The 21307-nt window shown below is 37.2% G+C and overlaps 1 protein-coding gene across 1 annotated transcript; it reads right to left on the bottom strand.

Moving 5' to 3' along the window:
* Window positions 1-754: 754 nt before the first annotated feature.
* Window positions 755-21300, bottom strand: CENPL (centromere protein L). The gene is made up of 5 exons (XM_055319301.1): window positions 20739-21300; window positions 16880-17047; window positions 12379-12630; window positions 8490-9032; window positions 755-5466 (listed from the first exon to the last, which is right to left on the bottom strand). The coding sequence occupies exons 2-5, from the start codon at window positions 17042-17044 to the stop codon at window positions 5395-5397; spliced, it is 1032 nt and encodes a 343-aa protein (XP_055175276.1). The 5' UTR covers window positions 17045-17047; window positions 20739-21300; the 3' UTR covers window positions 755-5394.
* Window positions 21301-21307: the final 7 nt, after the last annotated feature.

The following is a 21307-nucleotide window of genomic DNA, read 5'->3' on the forward strand; positions in this document are numbered from 1 at the left end:
AGTTGGGTTGAGTTGGCAGTCCTCTTCATTTTATAAACAAGTAAACTGAAGCTTAGAAAGTTAAAAGGACATGGTAGGAACTGAACCTCAAATCCACATCCCCTGATTCAAACTTATTCACTGTTCTCTGTGCTATTCTCTAACCTGGAGAACAGTTTACCCTGTGTCCTCCCTTTATGGATTCAAGATTTGTTGATTTTTCAATCTCTTCAAGTTTTTACTCATTAGGACACAGTGGCTACTTCTAAGTTCCTCATATGAGGAACCAAAACGGAGTAAAATATGTAGTTTTGTGGTGTTTTTTTTTTTTTATTTTATTTATTCATGAGAAACAGAGAGGGGCAGAGACATAGGCAGACTCCCCGCAGGCAGCCTGATGCGGCACTTGATCCCAGGACCCGGGGATGATGCCCTGAGCCAAAGGCAGTTGCTCAACCACTGAGCCACCCAACCATCCCTGAAATGTGTAGTTTTAAGTAAAAAATCATGAATTAATAGGTGCAGGAAAATAATTTGATAATATCCAATATCCGTGCATAATAAAAACTGCCAACAAATTGAGAATTGCTTTAACCTGACAAAGGGCATATATGAAAAAACCTACAGCTAACATCATATTTAATAGTGAAATATGCTTTCCCACTAAGATCAAGAACAATATAAAACTACATTCTCACTACTTCTGTCACTGTGGTAGAGATTCTAGCCAAGGCAATTTGGCAGGAAAAAGAAATAAAAGGCATCCAGACTGAAATTAAGTAAAACTCTTTATTCACAAACGATAATGAGTCTTTCAGAAAATCCTAAGGAATTCACTGAAAAAACTACTAGGATAAACAAGTTTGCCAAGATCACAGGATATAAGAGCAATATATACAACAAACAATCCAAAAATGAAATTAAGAAAGCAATTCCAAAAGTATAAAAGTGCAAGCATATTTTTGAAAGGTGTATCTTCAAAAACAGAAAACGTAAAATTTTACTGTCACTATCTAGTATGGATGGTCATGTAACTCTACTCGGAAATTCCCTGGCTACTTACCTATCCAAAATAAAGTAACTTTCACTTATTTTGAAAAAATTTCTTTCCATCCTCAATACCATGAAATAAATACTTAGGAATAAATTTAACCCAAAAAGTGCAATATTTGTATGCTGAAAACTATAAAACACTGTTGAAGGAAATTTTGAAATAAATGGAAATATATCCCATGTTCATATATTAGATACTAAGTATTATTATGGTGGCAGTACTCCCTAAATTGATCTACAGATTGAACACAGGAACTATCAAAATCCCAGCTAATTTTTTTTTTTTTACAGAAATTGACCAGCTGATCCTAAAATTATTTAAAAATGTAAAAGACCCATAATAACCAAAACAATCTTGGAAAAAAAGGAAAGTCTAGAAGACTCACATTCCCCGATTTCAAAATGCACTACAAAGCTACAGTAATCAAGACAGTGTGGTATTGGCATAAGGACTGACATCAATGAAACAGAATTAAGAGTCCAAAAATAATCATCTACTGCCAAATGATTTTTAAGAAAGGTGACAGGGGAAAACGGTCTTTTCAATAAATGGTACTAGAATAAATGAATATCCATATCCAAAAAGATGGATTTGGATGCTTACCTCATCCCATATATAAAAAACTCAAGATGGATTACAGACCTAGACTTAAAACTAAGATTATAAGATCCTTAGAAAAACATAAGAGTAATAACTCTTTGGGACCTCAGATTAAGCAATGATTTCTTAGACATAATATCAAAGGCATAAGAAATAAAAGAAAATAATTGATAAACTGGACTTCCATCAAAATTAAAAACTTTTACATTTTGAAAATAAATCAGTTCACTCTGCTATTTCCAATTCAAATTTAACATTACATTGTTTCTACTTAGCATTATTTTATTTTCATTTTTTTACATTTTTTAATTTAAATTCAATTTGCCAACATACAACACCTAGTGTCTACTTAGCTTTATTTTATAATTGTGTAGCTTTTCTATTATGCTCCAACTCTTGATTCATAACATTGTTTTAAGCTTTATCTTATTACAAACGATGGTAAAACAATAATACCAATAACAAGGAATACCAATAACAATGTAAATACAACATACATTCCTTTGCCACTCTTCTTTTCCTAAGATAAAGCTGACAATGTACAGTCAAAATACTAGGATTTAAAGATACTAAAAATAATCCCTTGAGTGATTATCATATGAACTTAATATAGTTTTTATGTTTTCAACTTTGAAGGATTGCTTTTTCTTTTTGATCCAATTTTGTTTTGTAATTATATAAAACGCTTACATAACAAACTGTAAACAGGGACATAAGTATTAACTTTCATTCCTGTCCCCTGTACCCAGTTCCTTTCTTCCCCCAAATTAGTAACCACTTTTATTAGTTTTTGGTTTATCCTCCCATTGTTTTTTGGAAGCATAAAGAAATACACATGCTCATATTTCACCCATTCCTTCCATAAAAGATAGCATACTATAGATACACTGTCCACATGTTGCTCTCTCAACAACGTATCTTAGAGATCAAGATCACTTCATGGCAGTATTAGACATCTTTCTCAAACCTTTTTATAGTTACATAGCAGTAATTCACTGTACAGCAAACACCATAATGTATTCAAGCAATCCCCCTTTGATAGGCATTTCGATTTTTTGTCTTGCTACTACAAATACTATTGCAATAGACAGCCTTATACAAGCTTCATTTCTACTTTGCTGCTAAGTTTTGGAAATAGAATGCTAGAAGTGGGATTGCTGGTCAAAGGGTAAATGCTACATAATTTTGCTAGATATTGCTAATTTCTCCACAGAGAGGTTGTACCATTTCTAACAATCTTTTAACTGTTTCCCTTTCACTCTTATCCACCTATAACTCATTCTCCCTTATATCTTAAGAAATACAGATTAGGTAGTATTACTCTCCTGCTTAAAACTTCAATGGCTTCCCACTCCATTTAGAATAAAATTCAGTCTTTTTACAGCATTGACAAAAACTTAAGATGATGTAGATCCTGCCTCCTTCTATCAGGATTAGGTTTGACTAATAACAAAATAACATTAGCTTACACAAAATGAAAAATTACTTCTCTGGGACACCTGGGTAGCTTAGTCAGTTAAGCACTAATCCTTGATTTCAGCTCAGGTCATGATCTCAGGGTTGTGAGAGCAAACCCCATGACAGGCTCCATGCTGGAGGTGCAGTCTGCTTAAGATTCTCTCTCTGCCCCTATATGCCTCCCTCTCAAAAAAAAAAAAGAAAGGTTACTTCTTTGATACATAAGTTTAGAGGAAGACCACCCAAGGGTGGCAATGAGGTTCAGCTTCAAGAAATACTCAAGGCACAAACTCCTTCCAGACCATGCTCTACCAACCCCTATGACCTGACCTGCATCCCCATGACCAAAAAGAATGGCTAGTCATTACATGTGTTTCAAGCAGAAAAGATGGAAGAAGAGTAAGAAAAAGGCAAAGGGTACATGCCTACTTTTTAAGGAAGATTCCCGGAAGCTCTATATGACCCTTCCATTCAGAGGCCATGGGTCAGAACTTAGTCATAGGACTATACCTAGCTCTGAGAAAGGCCCGTAAAGGTCTTTATTCCGGACAGCCACATGCCCAGTCAAAAACTGGGAGACATAACCAATGGAGTAAGTCTCTGCTGCATAATCTCTTCAATTTCATCTAATACTACTCCACCCTTACTCACTATGCTCCAGCCACACAGACTTCCTTTATTCCTCAAATAAGCCAAGTTCTTACCGATGTCAAGACCTGTGATCTTATCATTTCACCTGCCTACCATACCCTTCCATGCATCTTCATATAGCTGTCATCATTCAGGACTCAGCTCAAATGTCACTTCCTCAGAGAGACCTTCTTTGATAACTGTATAAAGTCACCCCTTTCCATAATGTATTGCCTTATTTTCTTTATTGCCTCCCTCCACTAGAATATAATTCCACATGATAAGGATCTTTGTCTTCATTGATGTCCCTGTTACTCAACACAATTCTAAATACACTGTAAGAGCTTAATATCAGTTAAATGAATGACTGTCTGACTCCAAAGCCCTTGCTTTTTCCACTCTCTCTGCTATTCGTGGTATATGTAAAATAATACCCCATTCCAGAAGTTAAACTTTTAGAATGACAGTCTACTGGGATGCCTGGGTGGCTCAATGGTTGAGCGTCTGCCTTTGGTTCAGGTCATGATCCCAGGGTTTGAGACCGAGTCCCACATCAAGCTCCCCACAGGAAGCTTGCTTCTCCCTCTGCCTATGTCTCTGCCTCTCTGTGTCTCTCATGAATAAATAAATAAAATCTTTAAAAAAACAAGAAAAACTTTTTTTTTAAAATGAAAGTTATTTTCTTTTGGACAGGTTTTTAAAAACATTGTTTCTAAAGTAAAACAAAACCTCCCTATTCTCAATAAATTAAAAGAAGAAATTTAGATATAGCATCTTGGGCAAGTCTCCTAAATTGCTCAATCTCATAGTTTGCATCTATAAAATGGAAGAGTTGGTTAAAATGCATTCACTTAATCTGAAGTTATTTACCAAGCACTGTGTTAAAGCAAAATCAGGGATGTGAAAGTAAAAGATAATTTCTGCCCTCAAAAAAGGCTCACAGGTGCCTTTCAACTCCACTATTTGTATGATTCCAAATAATTGTTGGCTTGTAACATTTGTGCTAGAGACAAAGCCTACAATTTCTCATTCCTGAGACATTAATTAAAGATCTGTCACCATGACACTGATAAACACACTGCTTCATTTTAAAAGTGAATATTTAATTCAACATTGCAACAATAATTGAAAAGTATTAAAAACAGAAGCATATTAGTGGCTTTAAGAAATGTATATCAATCTCTAGTTTCCTTTGGAGAAGATTTTGATTGCCAACTCTCTACAGTGAAATCTACCCAAATGTCTTTTGAAGACAGAAATTCTCTCAGGATCCAACTCTCAAATGCTTAAAAGGAACTGAAGGTTTTAAAGACCCGAATCAGAAATACTCAATATTAGAGATTACTTATTTGAATCCTAAAATTTTTATATAAAAAACATTACATATTTTTTTAGAAACATGGTCAAGAAAATAACTCAGCATTTTCTAGAGACTGGCATCCCAGATCAGCAGGACTATTATCAAGCACTTGGCTGTGATTCATTCGCTACCACCTTCTTTGTTCTTCTAGATCCTTCCTGAATTCAATCTGGGCAATCCCAAAGGCACCAAGAGGAAACAGATGCAGACACAGATGCATATTTCTCCTGCAGGCCCCCTCAGTATAGCAATTAGGCAAATAATCAGTGAGAAAAAAGTATTATAATCCATCATTTATAGTCCCCACAAGACTTTAATCAATTTGAAAAATTGCCAGTTCTGTCAAGTATGCCAAGACTCCAATAAGGTATTTATGACACAGAATCTGAAAAAAAAACACACACACACACACAAAAAAAAACACTTAAAATTAGAATTATAACAAAGCAGTGTGATATTTGATAAACTCTGGGCTTATTTTAAATTCCCTATCTGCAAGCTAAGATGAACCCAAACCACTGCTGCTCTCAAATAGATTTAATGAAGACTACTAACTTTAATAAATATACAACTGTTAGTCAATAGTACTTAGAAATAATTAAAGTTCTTATTTATCCTGACTTCGTGGATGGATTATCTGCATAAGGAGTAAGGGGAGAAAGGGAATCCTTGAATCCCTTGGATTTACATACAATTTGAGTATGTACGTTATCTAGAAAGAGGTTCCAGAGCTTCCTTCTTCTCAAAGGAACTTATGATTCCAAAAGTATCTTACAGAAACTAAGCAGATGGCAGAAATCTGGTTAATACACTAATTCCAAACTTTAGAGAGGCAGTACACTGTTGCAGTCAAAAGCTTTTGAGTCAAATGACTGGTTTCAAATTCAAACTCCACTTAGTAGCTATGTGATCTCAGGGAACCTACTTATCCCCTGTGCTAGTTTCCTCTTTACAACCTATATAAATAGATTGTTGTGAAAAACTAAATGAGACAGTATATACAAAAAGCTTAATAATGCCTTGCACGATTAGTGCTTAATGAATGTTAGCTATCAAAAAAAAAGTTTAAATGTTTGAATATCTGGGTGCCTCAGTTGGTTAAATATCTGCCTTAGGCTCAGGTCATGATCCAGAGTCCTAGGATCAAGCCCCATATCTGGTAGCCTGCTTCTCCCTCTTCCTCCGCCGCTCCCCCTGCTTGTGCTCTCTTGTTCTCTCTCTGTTAAATAAATGAATAAAATCTTAAAAAAAAAAAAAAGATACTTTAAAAAAATAATGAAAAATAAAAATAAATTTTAAAATGTTAGCTCTCATCATAGCATTGTGTGAAGCTAAGAGTCAGTTACCATCTCACATCATTAAGAGAGGCTCTTAGTGGGGCACCTGGGTGATTCAGTCGGTTAAGCAACTGACTTGATTTTGGCTCAGGTCATGATCTCAGGGTCATGGGATCAACCCCCCATACCAAGCCCCACATCAGGCTCCACGCTCAGCAGGGAGTCTGCTTGTCCCTCTCCCTTTGCTCCTCCCCCCACCTCCCCTTTGCTCACTCTACCTCTAAAATAAATTAAAAAAAAAGAGGCTCTTAGATGTAGAATAGATGAGATAAAATGAATGTGTTTAAGAACCACTTTCATATTCCTAAGACACATATATAGCATTTTTTAAATGTAGCTTACTAATAGAGCATATGAAAACAAAATTTTAAAATATACAAGGACTGGGACAGGGACACCTGGGTGGCTCAGCAGTTGAGCATCCGCCTTGGGCTCAGGGCATGATCCCTGGATCCGGGATCAAGTCCCACATCAGGCTGCTTGCATGGAGCCTGCTTCTCCCGCTATGTGTGTGTGTGTGTGTGTGTGTGTGTGTGTGTGTGTGTGTGTGTGTCATGAATAAATAAAAATCTTTAAAAATAAAAAATAAAAATAAAATATATAAGGACTTCATAAACACTGAATTCTGAAGTGCTAAAATGGAATTTTTTTTCCTTTATAATATCGAAGAAACAAAGTATAGTATAATCTTTCAAATGTTTTACTACAAACCAAAGAAATAAGTTTAACATCATGACCCAGTACAAGCACATGTATACGCTCATTTTTATATTTTCTATTATATTTCTTTCATTTTTTAAAAGCTGGTCTCTTCCCATAAAAATTATTTTTTTAAAAGATTTATTTATTCATGAGAGACAGACAGAGAAAGAGGCAGAGACACAAGCAGAGGGAGAAGCAGGCTCCTCACAGGGAGCCCGATGTGGGACTTGATCCTGGATCCTGGGATTACTCACTGAACCAAAGGCAGATGCTCAACCACTGAGCCACCCAGTGTCCCTCAAAATTATTTTCCAACTTACTATTGCATTATGACTTTCAGTTTGAAAACACTAATATAGCGCTTATAGAGTATGAGATTTTTGGAACCTAAGAGATAAGCGTTCAAATATTGACTCCTTCTCAATTAAGGTGTCTTAATTAAGGTTCACCTATCTTGGTCTGTATCCTTGTTTAAAAATAATGTGGAAAAAGAAATAAAATAAAATAAAAAATAATAAAAATAACGTGGATAGAGACCCCTGGATGGCTCAGCGGTTAAGCTCTGCTTTCAGCTCAGGGCCTGATCCTGTTGTTCATGGATGGAGTCCCACATCGGGCTCCCTGAGGGGAGTCTGCCTCTCCCTCTGCCTATGTCCCTGCCTCTGTCTCTCTGTGCCTCTCATGAATAAATAAATGAAATCTCTAAAAATAATAATGATTTTTAAAAATAAAATAAAATAAAAATAAATTTAAAAAATAAAAATGTGAATAAAAACACCTACCCACAGCGTTACTCTAAAGATTAAAATTAAGGTGAATTAAACTCCTAGCACAGTGATAAGACCAATATTCACTGAGTGTTTATTGTGGCTATACTTTAATACATTTTAAATATATTAATATATTTTATTATATTTAGGTGCCTACTCTCAGTTTATTTGATACTTCCTCTAACAAGTACTTGATAATGAGTAAAAAATGTTAATTCTTTCTTTCCCAGGAGCCAGAAAAAAGCCTAACATATAAAGATGATATCTTATATACTTCTGGCTATAATTTTCTAACAAAGTCCTCTGTTGCTCCAGTAATTATTTCAAAGTTTAACAAAACAATTTTTAAAGTTTCAAAGTTACTACAAAATAATTCCTATTATTTCCAAAGTCTCTAGCACACAGCATATAGTATTATAAAGCTGTATGTAGAGACTGAAGACTTTCTAGTAAATCATTTATAAAGCATATAATAAAATATCTCTACTGTCTCAAATTAGCATTCCATTGTGCTTCCTCAATGTGGAAAACACAAATGCCATACATTTTGAAACTATGTAACAAGGAAAAATTACATAACTAGATTTGTTCAAACTAACCTTTATTTTTCCATCAGTATGTGCTGAAGCTACAGATGTGGAAACACGGACCAACCTTGTGGCTGATAAATGAATTTTGAAATGCCTATGGAAATGTGAGTATAGGCAGTCCATGAATAGGTCAACTTCTTCCTGAGTAACTTCCCCAGGTGTTTTGTGGACACTGTCCCACAAAGCTTTTGCATCCTCTGGATGTATGGCGTAAGAAATGTCCAGACTTTGAGGGCTACAGGGTACAGACCAAAGAAATTCAGTAGCTGCCATATACTGGTCCATTTTGCATGCAGTCCACATAGCAGCCATCCAGGAAAGATTAAATGCATTGATTGCTAAGGGACTGAAATAACAATCAAAAGTTTTCTGAAACCAGGTTCCTACTATGGCTGTATTCGTCTCTGCTCCATTTGCAAGGAATAAGGGGACACAGGTAAAATCTTCTGAAACAGTCTCCAGAAGACTGTCTCCAAATATACAGCAGAACCAACCAGTCCACAACACTTTATGTTCTCTGTTCTCAGATGGCAATTGAGATTTTGACAGAATCTACAAAGGAAAAAAAAAAGGTTCATTAAGTTCAAAAGTACATTTACTCCTAAATTACATCTTCTAAAAATTAGTACATTGAAAAATAGAAACATATGTTGTGCTACTTGCCAAAAAAAGAAAAAAGAAAAAAAGAATAATCTCCCTAATCATTTTTAGGGTTTATCAAGTTAACTGACCTTTCTCCTAATAGTCTTATTAGGACATGGTATATGGCAAGATCTTGGTGCAGCCAAAATGCAATAAGGAATGCCAATATGGTATAACCAAGTATACTATCCTGAAAAAAAGAATCTCAAAATCTCAACTTGAGGAGGTACTGTAAAAAGTCACCAAATTCAATGTGCTTGAATCCTTCCATGAAGGAAGAATTCAGGATTTCCTAAAGCAGCTCTATCAACTTAAAAATGTTCTTTAACATGTTAGGTCCACAGTTTCCACCTGCAGATCCTGTTTTTTCCTTATGTGCATGTAAAACAAATCAAATCTAATTTCTCTTCTACAGGAAAAGCCCTTCAAATATTTGATTATCCCTATCATATGTAATGCTTCAGGTTCAAAATCTCTGGTTTCTTCAACCATTCCTCCTATGACATATACAATATATCACTCTGAAAGTCTTCTGCCTGGGAGTCATTCATAAGTGAATATAATATGACCATTTTTAACCTAGATTATACTACTCTTAATATAATCTTAGATTGCAGTAGTTTTCTAATTTTTAGTTGACAGCTTTACATAAATTATCCCTATTCATCTTTGCTGTTAATAGGTAAATCTTGGGGCACCTGGGTGGCTCAGTCAATTAAGCAGCCAATTCTTAATTTTGCCTCAGGTCGTGATCTCAGGGTCCAGAGAATGAGCCCCACATCAGGCTCTGTGCTCAGTGGGCAGTCTGTTTGATATTCTCTCCTTCTCCCTCTGCCCCTCCCCTGGCTTGTATGCTCTTTAAAATAAATAAATAAATCTTTAAAAAAAGAAAAAAAGGTAAATCTCCCCCTAATATACAGAAATGGTATGTTTATTCCTATTTTAATCTCTTTCAATTTGACCCATTGCGCCAATCCATTCAGATTTTTTTAAATCTTGATTATGGGGATCCCTGGGTGGCGCAGCGGTTTGGCGCCTGCCTTTGGGCCCAGGGCGCGATTCTGGAGATCCCGGATCGAATCCCACGTCGGGCTCCCGGTGCATGGAGCCTGCTTCTCCCTCTGCCTCTGTCTCTGCCTCTCTCTCTCTGTGTGTGTGACTATCATAAAATAAATAAAAATTAAAAAAAAAAAGATTTAAAAAAAAAATCTTGATTATGTCCTCCAGCAGATTGACTACTCTCTTAAACTTCAAATCTATAAACCATATGATATTCCAGATATTCACAGAAGTTTTAAAGTTTCACCAGTGAAGTTCACATCCCACTATCGTACCCCTTTAGAGATAATTATTTAAATTGTTAGTTTTAGCATATTTCTCCTTCTTGTTTTTTTTTTCTTTTTTTTTTTTCTCCTTCTTGTTCAAGAGATTTTTTAAGAGACACAAAAGCCTTAAAGCTATCACACTTTAATAACCTAAAGGTCCTGTAATTCTGTGAAGAAATGAGATTTAATTTGGAAACTATTAGGACACTCTACTAAGAATTCAAGAGGTCAAAAAAAAAAAAAGAATTCAAGAGGTCATTTCTATTCCTCAAAAGAATATCTGCCTGTTGACATGCAAATCACATTACTTCTCTGGGCATCAACTCCTTCATTTGACAAAGACTGCTAATTGTCTATCCAGTACCTGTTTTTCCTTCCACAATAAAACTGTCCTTTTAATGAGGTAGCATAGTACCCACTGAAAAAGAAAAAAAAAAAGCTTCTATCTATTAAACCTGAAGATAGACATTTAATTCACGGTTATTTAGGCTTTCTGTTTTATGCAGCTAAACCTAATCCTACGAATCTTGAAGATCCTTGTCAATACCATGATCTATACTGGGGGATAGCAAATTTTTTCTGTGAAAGTCAGATAGTAAATATTTTAGGCTTTGCAAGCCCTATGATCTCTGTAGCAAATTTCCTGTTGTAACACAAAAGCAGCCATAGACAATATGTAAACAAATGAAAGCAGTACTGTTCCAATAAAATCTTATTTAGAAAAACAGCAACAAAAACAAAAACAGATTTGGCCTACAGGCCAGTTTGCTGACCCCTGATGTATACAAATAAACAAAATTAGGCCTTTTTGACTGTTTCAGATTTAATTTATGACTAAGACAAGTTTACTCAGAAGAAACAGAAGTACCAGGCATAAATCCAGTTTCTTAATAAATCCAAAGATAGTCATATTACTTTTAAATATTACACATAGAAAGGAATGTTACAATTCTAAGAGTAACTTGGCATGATATATCACATTATATGACAATAGGTTATACATATAAATATATATACATATATATCTTTTTTTTGCTAAAATCCACCTCTAAGAATTTAAATTTAGTCCATAGAATTATACAGATATACTTACAAAAATGTAGCATTCTTAATGACATGAGGAGTTATCTACATTTTTTTAAAAAGGCCATATGCAAAACTATGCACAATACAATCCCAGTTTTAGTAGATCCAGATAGCCAGACAGATATATCTACGTTCATGACAGATATTGATCTGTAGATTTAATAATCTTTGTTTTTTTTTAAAGATCTTATTTATTTATTCATGAGAGACAGAGAGGCAGAGACACAGGCAGAGGGAGAAGCAGGCTCCATGCAGGGAGCCTGATGTGGGACTCCATCCCGGGACTTCAGGATCACGCCCTGGGCTGAAGGCAGGCACCAAACCAATGAGCCACCCAGGGGTCCCCCTTTTTGTCTAGTTTTGGTATTAGGTAATGCTGGCCTCACAGAATTAAGTTAGGAAGTGTTCCCTCTGGTTCCAGACTCTGAAGAGACTGGTGAGAATTGAAACAATTTCTTCCTTAAATGTTTGGCAGAATTCACCAGTGAACCTCTCTGGGCCTGGTGCTTTCTATTTTGGAAAGTATTGACTCAATTTCTTTAATAAATTGAAGCTTCCTCAGGTTGTCTATTGCCAAACATATATATACCAAAATGTTAAACTGTTTCCTTTGTATTCAATTTTCTTTGTATTTTTATGTATTTCCAAAGTTTTCTAAAATAAACATGACTATAATGTAATTGGAAAAGAAACTTTTTAAGTTGGCCATCTCTAATTACTATAATTTGGTCAAACAAGACATATAATAGATTATAAATCACAAGCACAAAAAATTTTTTAAATGGTAAGAAAATACCACAATTTCTAAATCAAGACAGTGCAGATTCTTTTCCCCTGTAACATACCTGGACAAGAAATGCTTCAGGGTCTCTTTGTGTTCCTTTCATTCCTAGGAGAGTAGAGAAAGTCACTTTGATGTTGAAGTCTTCTCCCACTTCCACAGCAAGCCCTTTTTGCTTTTCAGCAGCAATAAATGCACTCAGAAGACTAGCATACTCTTTGAGATTAGTATAGGAGAATTTATATAGGGGAGTTAAACTATATAAAGTCCATTGTTTATGCAGAAGGAATGCAACATTTTGAGGATCATTATCTTCCTACAGAAAAAAGACAAAAAAAAAGTTTAAATTCTCACTTACTAATATTTCCTAATTCTTAATCACAGTATTTTAAATATTTAATACAAATCTACTACTAGGTCAACTAATATTTGACAAAGCAGGAAAGACTATCCACTGGAAAAAGGACAGTCTCTTCAATAAATGGTGCTGGGAAAATTGGACAGCCATGTGCAGAAGAATGAAACTACACCATTCTCTTATACCACACACAAAGATAAACTCGAAATGGATGAAAGATCTAAACGTGAGACAAGAATCCATCAAAATCCTAGAGGAGAACACAGGCAACACCCTTTTTTAACTTGGCCACGGCAATTTCTTGCAAGATACATCTCTGAAGGCAAGGGAAACAAAAGCAAAAATGAACTCTTGGGACTTTGTCAAGATAAAAATCTTCTGCAAAGCAAAAGAAACAGTCAACAAAACTAAAAGATAACCTACAGAATGGTAGAAAATATTTGCAAATGGCGTATCAGATAAAGGGCTAGTATCCAAGACCTAATAAAGAACTTATTAAACTCAACAGCAAAGAAACAAACAATCCAGTCATGAAAGGAACAAAAGACACGAACAGAAATTTCACCAAAGAAGACATAGACACGGGCAACAAGCACATGAAAAAATGCTCCGCATCACTTGCCATCACAGAAATACAAATCAAAACCACAATGAGATACCACCTCACACCAGTGAGAATGGTGAAAATTAACAAGACGGAAAACAACAAATGTTGGAGAGGATGTGGAGAAAGGGGAACCCTCTTACCCTACGACCCAGCAATTGCACTACTGGGGATTTACCTCAAAGATAAAGATGCAGTGAAAAGCCGAGAAACCTGCACCCCAATGTTTATAGCAGCAACGTCCACAATAGCGAAACTGTGGAAGGAGCCTCAGTGTCCATCAAAAGAAGAATGGATAAAGAAGATGTGGTCTATACATACAATGGAATATTACTCAGCTATTAAAAACAACGAATACCCATCATTTGCTTCGACACGGATGGAACTAGAGGGTATTATGCTGAGTGAAGTAACTCAATCAGAGAAGGGCAAACATTATATGGTTTCACTCATACAGGGAATATAAAAAATAGTGAAAGGGATTATAGGGGAAAGGAGAGAAAACGAGTGGGAAAAATCAGAGAGGGTGACAGAACATGAGAGACTCCTAACTCTGGGAAATGAACAAGGGGTAGTGGAAGGAGAGGTAGGCAGGGGGTTGGTTGGGGTGACTGGGTGACGGGCACTGACAGGGGCATTTGACGGGATGAGCACTGGGTGATATACTATATGTTGGCAAATTGAACTCCAATAAAAAAAATACAAAAAACAAACAAAAAACAAATCTACTACTAGATACCTGATCTTTACACTCTAGCCAAAGTAGCCTGTAGGGCCCTGAAGATCCCTGAACAAGCCTTTTCATTTGCAGAATGAAAATTCTTCACCTCAGAATACTCTTCCCACATGAAGAACATGGAATGTTCCTTTCCTTCATTCACATCTGTCCAAATGTCACTCAAGCAAGCCACCCTATCTAATTTTGTCTCACTCCAATTTTGTCACTTTATATTTCCTTAACATGCTTTTTTTCCCTCACAGCATTTATTACTATGTGACATATTTCTGATTTTTACTGTCTGTCTTCCTTGCTAGAGTAGGAGTATGATGAGAACAGGGATTTTGTCTATTTTATTAAGTACTATATCTCTAACATCTAGAACAGCTATTCAATAAATACTTATTGGATGAACATTTATATTTTACTTTTAGAAATAGAAAATTATAGATTTTGGGGATCCCTGGGTGGCGCAGCGGTTTAGCGCCTGCCTTTGGCCCAGGGCGCGATCCTGGAGACCCAGGATCGAATCCCACGTTGGGCTCCTGGTGCATGGAGCCTGCTTCTCCCTCTGCCTATGTCTCTGCCTCTCTCTCTCTCTCTCTGTGTGTGTGACTATCATAAATAAATAAAATTTAAAAAAAAAAAGAAAATTATAGATTTTGAAAATAGTAACTATTCCTGGAGCATCTAATTTGATTAGTTTTAATTATGTAATTTTCTTAAATATTTGGCAGTAAATACACTCTATGATACAATGTCAATATCAACAGATTAAATAAAAAGATACTTGGAGGATGCCTGGGTGGCTCAGTGGTTGAGTGTCTGCCTTTGGCTCAGGGCGTGATTCCGGGGTCTGGGGATCAAGTCCCGCACCAGGCTCCCTGCAAGGACCCTGCTTCTCCCTCTGCCTGTCTCTTCCTCTCTCTCCTTGTGACTGTCATGAATAAATAAAATCTAAAAACAAAACAAAACAAAAAAAACAGATACTTGGGATCTTTCTTCCCATGCCCTATTAGAACCACAAGCACCATCCAAAAAAAAAAAAGCCACTTCCTCTATCTTGGTCCCATGGCATTTATGGCATTATTGAGGAGCTTCACATACACCCCTGTACAGGTTCCTACTTTTATCCTGAATTGAATTTTTCTATAAAATCCATACTTTATGACATAGTCTTACAGCTCCAACTATCTTTTGGAACTTTCATTACAGTTTTCTATGATAAATATTTGTTCTGACTAGAGTGTTCATGGCAACTTTTACAAAACTGGTATAAAAAGTTATAAACCTTTTTTGTTATGATCAAAGGATACAGGAAAACTGTATCATAGAGATAAAGAAATAGACATTCTATTCTTTAATTTATATATAAGTTCAGTTTTATAGTTAGGAACTATCACTTTCATTACCAGCACTAGTAATCTAAGAAACTTTTCAGAAAGAAACAAAAATTTTTCCATATCTCAAAAGATACAAGGCACAAAATATTGACAAGAAAACAAGATGACAGGGAAGTATGGGTGACTGATCAGCCAGTCTCCTTGCTATGTTTCTAAAACCACACATCAAGGATGCCTGGGTGGCTCAACGGTTGAGCATCTTTGGAATCAGAGCATGATCCCAGGTCCGGGGATTGAGTTCCGCATCAGACTTCCTGCAGGGAGCCTTCTCTCTCTGCCTGTGTCTCTGCCTCTCTTTCTCTCTCTCGTGAATAAATAAAATTTTAAAATAAATAAATAAATATTAAAAAAATAAAACCACACGTCAAACTTGCATGACTTGGGTTTTATTTCAAGTTCTGGTAAAATCACAAATAACTAATATGATAAACTTTCAGAGTTGTTTATGAATAATTAAAACAGAGACTATTGCCAGCAGACAAATCTGAGACAATATAAACACCAAAATAATTTAGTAATGATTCAGAAAAATTTGAAAAACAAAAATTCATTAAATCTGATAGATGGATGGATAGATAGATAGATAAATAAATAAATAAATAAATAAAATGGTGGAGAAATAAGAAGGGTTTACAATAGAATCCCAAAGGCTGGCTGGTAAATATGAAACAAATGGAGTTCGAAAATCATTATACTGTGAATATCATGATAAAGATAGAATCAGGCAAAAATTATCCATGGATAGTAAGTATTAGGGGAAATTCTGATGAGGAACAGAATATTTACATTATCCTAAAGTGTATCCCAGACTGCTTATCAGATGCAGAGATGAATAAAACAGTAATCTCTGGGCAACATCTTGACAGGATAATCAAAATTGATACCACCTATGTACTACCAGATGTTATTCCCCAAGAACAACACAATAGCCTCTATGCTATATTCCATCCAATACATAACATCAATCTAACCATGAGGAAATATCAGACAAACACAAAATGAAAAATATTCTATTTAAAAAGGAAAAGGGGGCAGCCCTGGTGGCTCAGCGGTTTAGCACCGCCTTCAGCCCAGGGTGTGATCCTGGAGACCCAGGATCAAGTCCCACATCAGGCTCCCTGCATGGAGCCTGTCTCTGCCTCTCTCTGTGGGTCTCTCATGAATAAATAAATAAAATCTTTAAAAAAATAAAAATAAAAAATAAAAAGGAAAAGAGAGGAAACTACATTCTTCAAAATATCAATGTCATAAAAGACAAAGAAATACCGTGGAAATGCTCCAGATTAATGGAAGTTAAAGGACATAAGAGGGGCAGTATTGATAGTGTGAATAATTGCTTGTTTTTGCTATTTCTCATTTATTTTATTACCTGAGAGATTAAGAAGATACTAAAAATACTATTAAAAAGTAACAAAAATCAAAATGTTTTGCTCACAGATATTCTCAATTATTGAGTAACATGAACGAACATAAAAGGCATACCTGTAATTGTGAACACTGAGGAATTTTCCTTCGAGGTGGAGTTGGGACAAATGAAGTCTGCTTCCTGACTGATTCTAATCGTTTCTGCAAAGGGGTGGCACCTATAAAGTAATCTTTAAGCCTTGAGGATGCAATGTGCTGAGGAGTTGACTCATAAGAATCCATGGTCTACATAAAAAGAAATAAAACTAAAAGTTAACTAAAAAGTTAATTCATGCTCACAGTTTCACTGATTCTTGTCCTTACTATAAAGGAATTTGGTAATCCATTCTTCAGCAATGACACTTTATTACTAGTCACCCTGGGCAAAAAACTTTACAGTGATGAGAAAAATTCTACTTTCTGCTATTTAAGATCTTTCATAATTCAGCTTGCCCTTACCCTACTTGTCCTAGATAAGTAGCTCTCCTTGATCATCTAGTCTGTATCACTCTTTTTGGCCCATATTCTTGTCTTCATGTTTTTGCCTATCAATCATGTTCCTTATCTGAAGTATCCTTTTCCCATCCCACCTCCTTTAGGACCATGCTTGAATCTGATCTCTTTTCAAGTAGTAGGGTTTTGTTAATCTTTTTCCCCCAGAATACCTATTTTATACACTTCTGTCTGTATCAGTAGCTCATTCCTAGAAGCAATGTGTATGGGGGGCATGGCTGTATGTGTATAGAATGAGATCTCTTCCCCAGACTAAAACACTTTGACTGAAACCATGCTTTATATATCTCTTGTATAATTACCCTAATATAATGCTGAGTGTTCTTTGTTAGCAAGTATCGGGGTGGGTTTGGGGTTTGTTTTTTGGGGTTTTTTGGTAGTTCTAAGTTCTTCTTTAAATTCCAGTTAGTTAACATACAGTGTAATATTAGTTTCATGAGTAGAATTCAGTGGTTCATTACTTACATATAACACTCAGTGCTCATCACAAGTGCCCTCCTTAATACCCATCACGCATTTAATCCATCCTCCCTCTGCCTACCTCCCCTAACAAGTATCAGTTTAACTGAACAGAAGAATTTCATAGAACTCTGAAATTGTAACTTTCATTGAAAGGAATTACGATTTAAAAGTTACAATAATTGGGCAGCCCGGGGAGCTCAGGGGTTTAGTGCCGCCTTCGGCCCAGGGTGTGATCCTGGAGACCCAGGATCAAGTCCCGCGTCGGGCTCCCTGCATGGAGCCTGCTTCTCCCTCTGCCTGTGTCTCTGCCCCTCTGTGTCTCTCCTGAATAAATAAATAAAACCTTAAAAAAAAAAAAAAGTTACAGTAATTACTCCGAAGTACTGGCACAATTACCCTTTGAAAAAAGTTTTTCAAATGAAACTTGCACAGGTGCCTGGGTGGCTCAGTCGGGGTTGAGCATCAGTCTTCCGAGCAGCCCGGGTGGCTCAGCGGTTTAGCACCACTTTGGGCCCAGGGCCTGATCCTGGAGACCCGGCATCGAGTCCCATGTCAGGCTCCCTGCATGGAGCCTGTTTCTCCCTCTGCCTCTCTCTCGAATAAATAAATGAAATCTTAAAAAAAAAAAAAAAAAAAAAAGCAAAGCATCTGTCTTCCCTCCTAACTCTGGAAAATGAACAAAGAGTTGCAGACGGGGAGGTGGCCTGGGGGTTGGGGTAACTGGGTGACGACAGGCACTGAGGAGGGCACTTGATGGGATGAGCACTGGGTGTTATACTATATATATGTTGGCAAATCGAACTTCAATAAAAACAAATGAAAAAAAAAAAAAAGCATCTGTCTTCCATTCAGGTCATGATACTAGAGTCCAAGACTGCCCTGCATGGACTCTCCTGCTCAGCAGAGTCTGCTTCTCCCTCTTCCTATGCTTCTCCCCTACCCTACTTGTGTTTGCACACACTCTCTCCAAGAAATAAATATAATCTTTAAAAAAAAAATGAAACCTTGTATTTAATACAGTATTTAAATTTCATTATGTCGAAGTAGGACACCACCTGTATCTTGCACAAAACTTCATAAATATGTATCGCAATGTTCACATAATGCCCAAGCAAAATCATACACCACCAACTTAAGTAGCAGCTACTTTAAAGCATTTTACCTTTAAATGCATACTGAATTACCTCTTTAAAAGGAGGTTTTAGGGCCCCTGGGTAGCTCAAAGAGTCTGACTCTTGATTTCAGCTCAGGTCATGCTCTCAGGGTCATAAAATCGAGCCCATGGGCTGGGCATGGAGCCTGCTTGAGATTCTCTCTCTTTCCCCTAAACCCACCCCTTCACTGGTGCTTGGTCTTAAAAAAAATAAAGAGAGGGGAGAATTTTAATGAGTCCCATCTACACAGAATGTTTCTTTCAAATGTTAATTTGGATTAATTGCTGACATTTATTAAGTATTCACCAGGTGCCAGATTCTTATCCAAGCCCCTACAAATATTGTCTCCTTTAATACTCAAACCCCATGAGGTCGTTTGTTATATTCCCAGTTAGACAAAAAGACAAAGAAGTAATTTGCCAAAGTCATACTTTACTGAACCCAGACAAGATAATGCCTGAGTAGGTGCTCTTAACTCCTTTTTTCACATTGCCTTTCAATAGGGATCAATTTCAAGGCAAAAATATGCCCTGCTGAATTTGACTCCTTAAAAGAGAAATGCTACAAATTCCAAAAAAGATTTAAAAATCTATCTAGGTGAGAAAAAGGCTATTAGCACTGAGACCGTTGGTTTTGGGAAAATCTTTCCCCTAAGTATTCAATTATGGTAATGTGAAATATCCCAATCCATGCATGAAAGATTAGAAAGTGACTTACATCTATTTTACTCTCTTACTCCGCACTCAAAAATGTGCGATTTTGTCCTACCCAATAATTATGAGGTTAAAAATATGTCTTGACTCATTATTTTAATGTCCCAGTCTTAGCCCCCTTTCTCAGTCCATAACTAGTGGTCCATAGATGCCACTTCTATCCTGTCATTACTTTGCTGGAGATCCCTTAACAATTCCCACACATCTGGGGATCCCTGGGTGGCTCAGTGGTTTGGTGCCTGCCCTTGGCCCAAGGCGTGATCCTGGTGTCTGGGGATCCAGTCCTGCATCAGGCTCCCTGCATGGAGCCTGTGTCTCTTCCTCTCTGTGTATTCATGAATAAATAAATAAAATCTTAAAAAAAAAAATTCCCATACATCTTTTAGATGAAGTCAGAACTGCTCTGAGTTTCATAGCGCTACATTATCTGATCTCATTATTTGAGATTATCCAGGTTCATTTTCTACTTCAAGAGTACTTAGCCCAAGATCTATACACATATGACCTTTCCAAAATCCAACAACCCTCTAAGGCTGTATCCAAAATGTCATATGCATGTGTACTTGGTGGTGGAGGGGTATGAAGCAAGGCCCAGTATTTCTGAATTTTTGAAAAGGTTAAGAACCACTGCCCTACACCCAAATAGATGCTCCCTACCCTGGACTGGTCATCACCCTACTACTGCCCTTCGTGCCTATCAGGTTGGCTTTTGTGCCCTGACTTTTTAATTCAGCCTACAGCCAACCAAGAATGCTCTCCTCCCTGAACTAAAACAATTCATCCCGCGGGCTTCACGTCCTCAGAGGCTGGGCGGTATCCAGAGAGCACCACCAGCTCCTCTCTTGTAGTTCATACCACATAGTTACAAGTTAGTTGTTTTTCTTGTGGCGAATCCATGAAGGAAGGGACCCTGACCTAACTCACTTTTCTACACTGTCACCGATAATCGTGTCATCCCACCGCCAATGGTTGGCCCAGTGCCAAGCACGCAGTGTGCAGCCACCTAAACACCCAAGTGCTGCAAAGATGACGAGCACACAACAGAGCACAACATAAAGTTTTCCGCCAGTCCTGGACAAGTACAAAGCGTCTTACCAATAAAATGTCGTGATGACGCTGTCGCCCATGCCGGCTTCACGAATCATTCTTCGTCTGGTTCCTAAATTTGAGGTTGACACTAAAATCCCCTTAAGTCAAAAAAAAAAAAAAAAAAAGCCGCCAAAACGGCAGCTAAGGGAGAGTTCGGAGGCACCGCTGGCTCTCCCAAATTCCCTCTCGCTCCACAAGAAGTGGGCTCACCAGGAACACAAACCGCGCAGGGAGGAGACCTCGGCGTCTTCGGACGTCCGGCAACTTCACCCGGGGAGGGGCCTTTCCGCGACCAACCGCCCACTCTGAGACCCTCGCTCCTGTGGAGTCGGCTTCTGCCTGAGGAGGGGAGGAGCAAGGGGCAGGGGGTCACAACTCGCCCCTCTCCACCGGAGCCCTTCGGAGGGCCAGCTCTGACACCCCGCCTTTGAGAACGGCCACCGAGCCTCCTCAGCCGCCGCCTCAGTTTAAAATCGTTTCCCGTCTTGCTCTGCGGCCCGACGCCGGAAGCCTCCCAGGTACCGTTCACGCGTTAGTGAAGCGACTACGGTCGCCATTTTAGTTGAGGTCAAGCG

Source organism: Nyctereutes procyonoides, unplaced genomic scaffold, assembly GCF_905146905.1.
Source record: "Nyctereutes procyonoides isolate TBG_1078 unplaced genomic scaffold, NYPRO_anot_genome, whole genome shotgun sequence".
Lineage (NCBI taxonomy): Eukaryota > Metazoa > Chordata > Mammalia > Carnivora > Canidae > Nyctereutes > Nyctereutes procyonoides.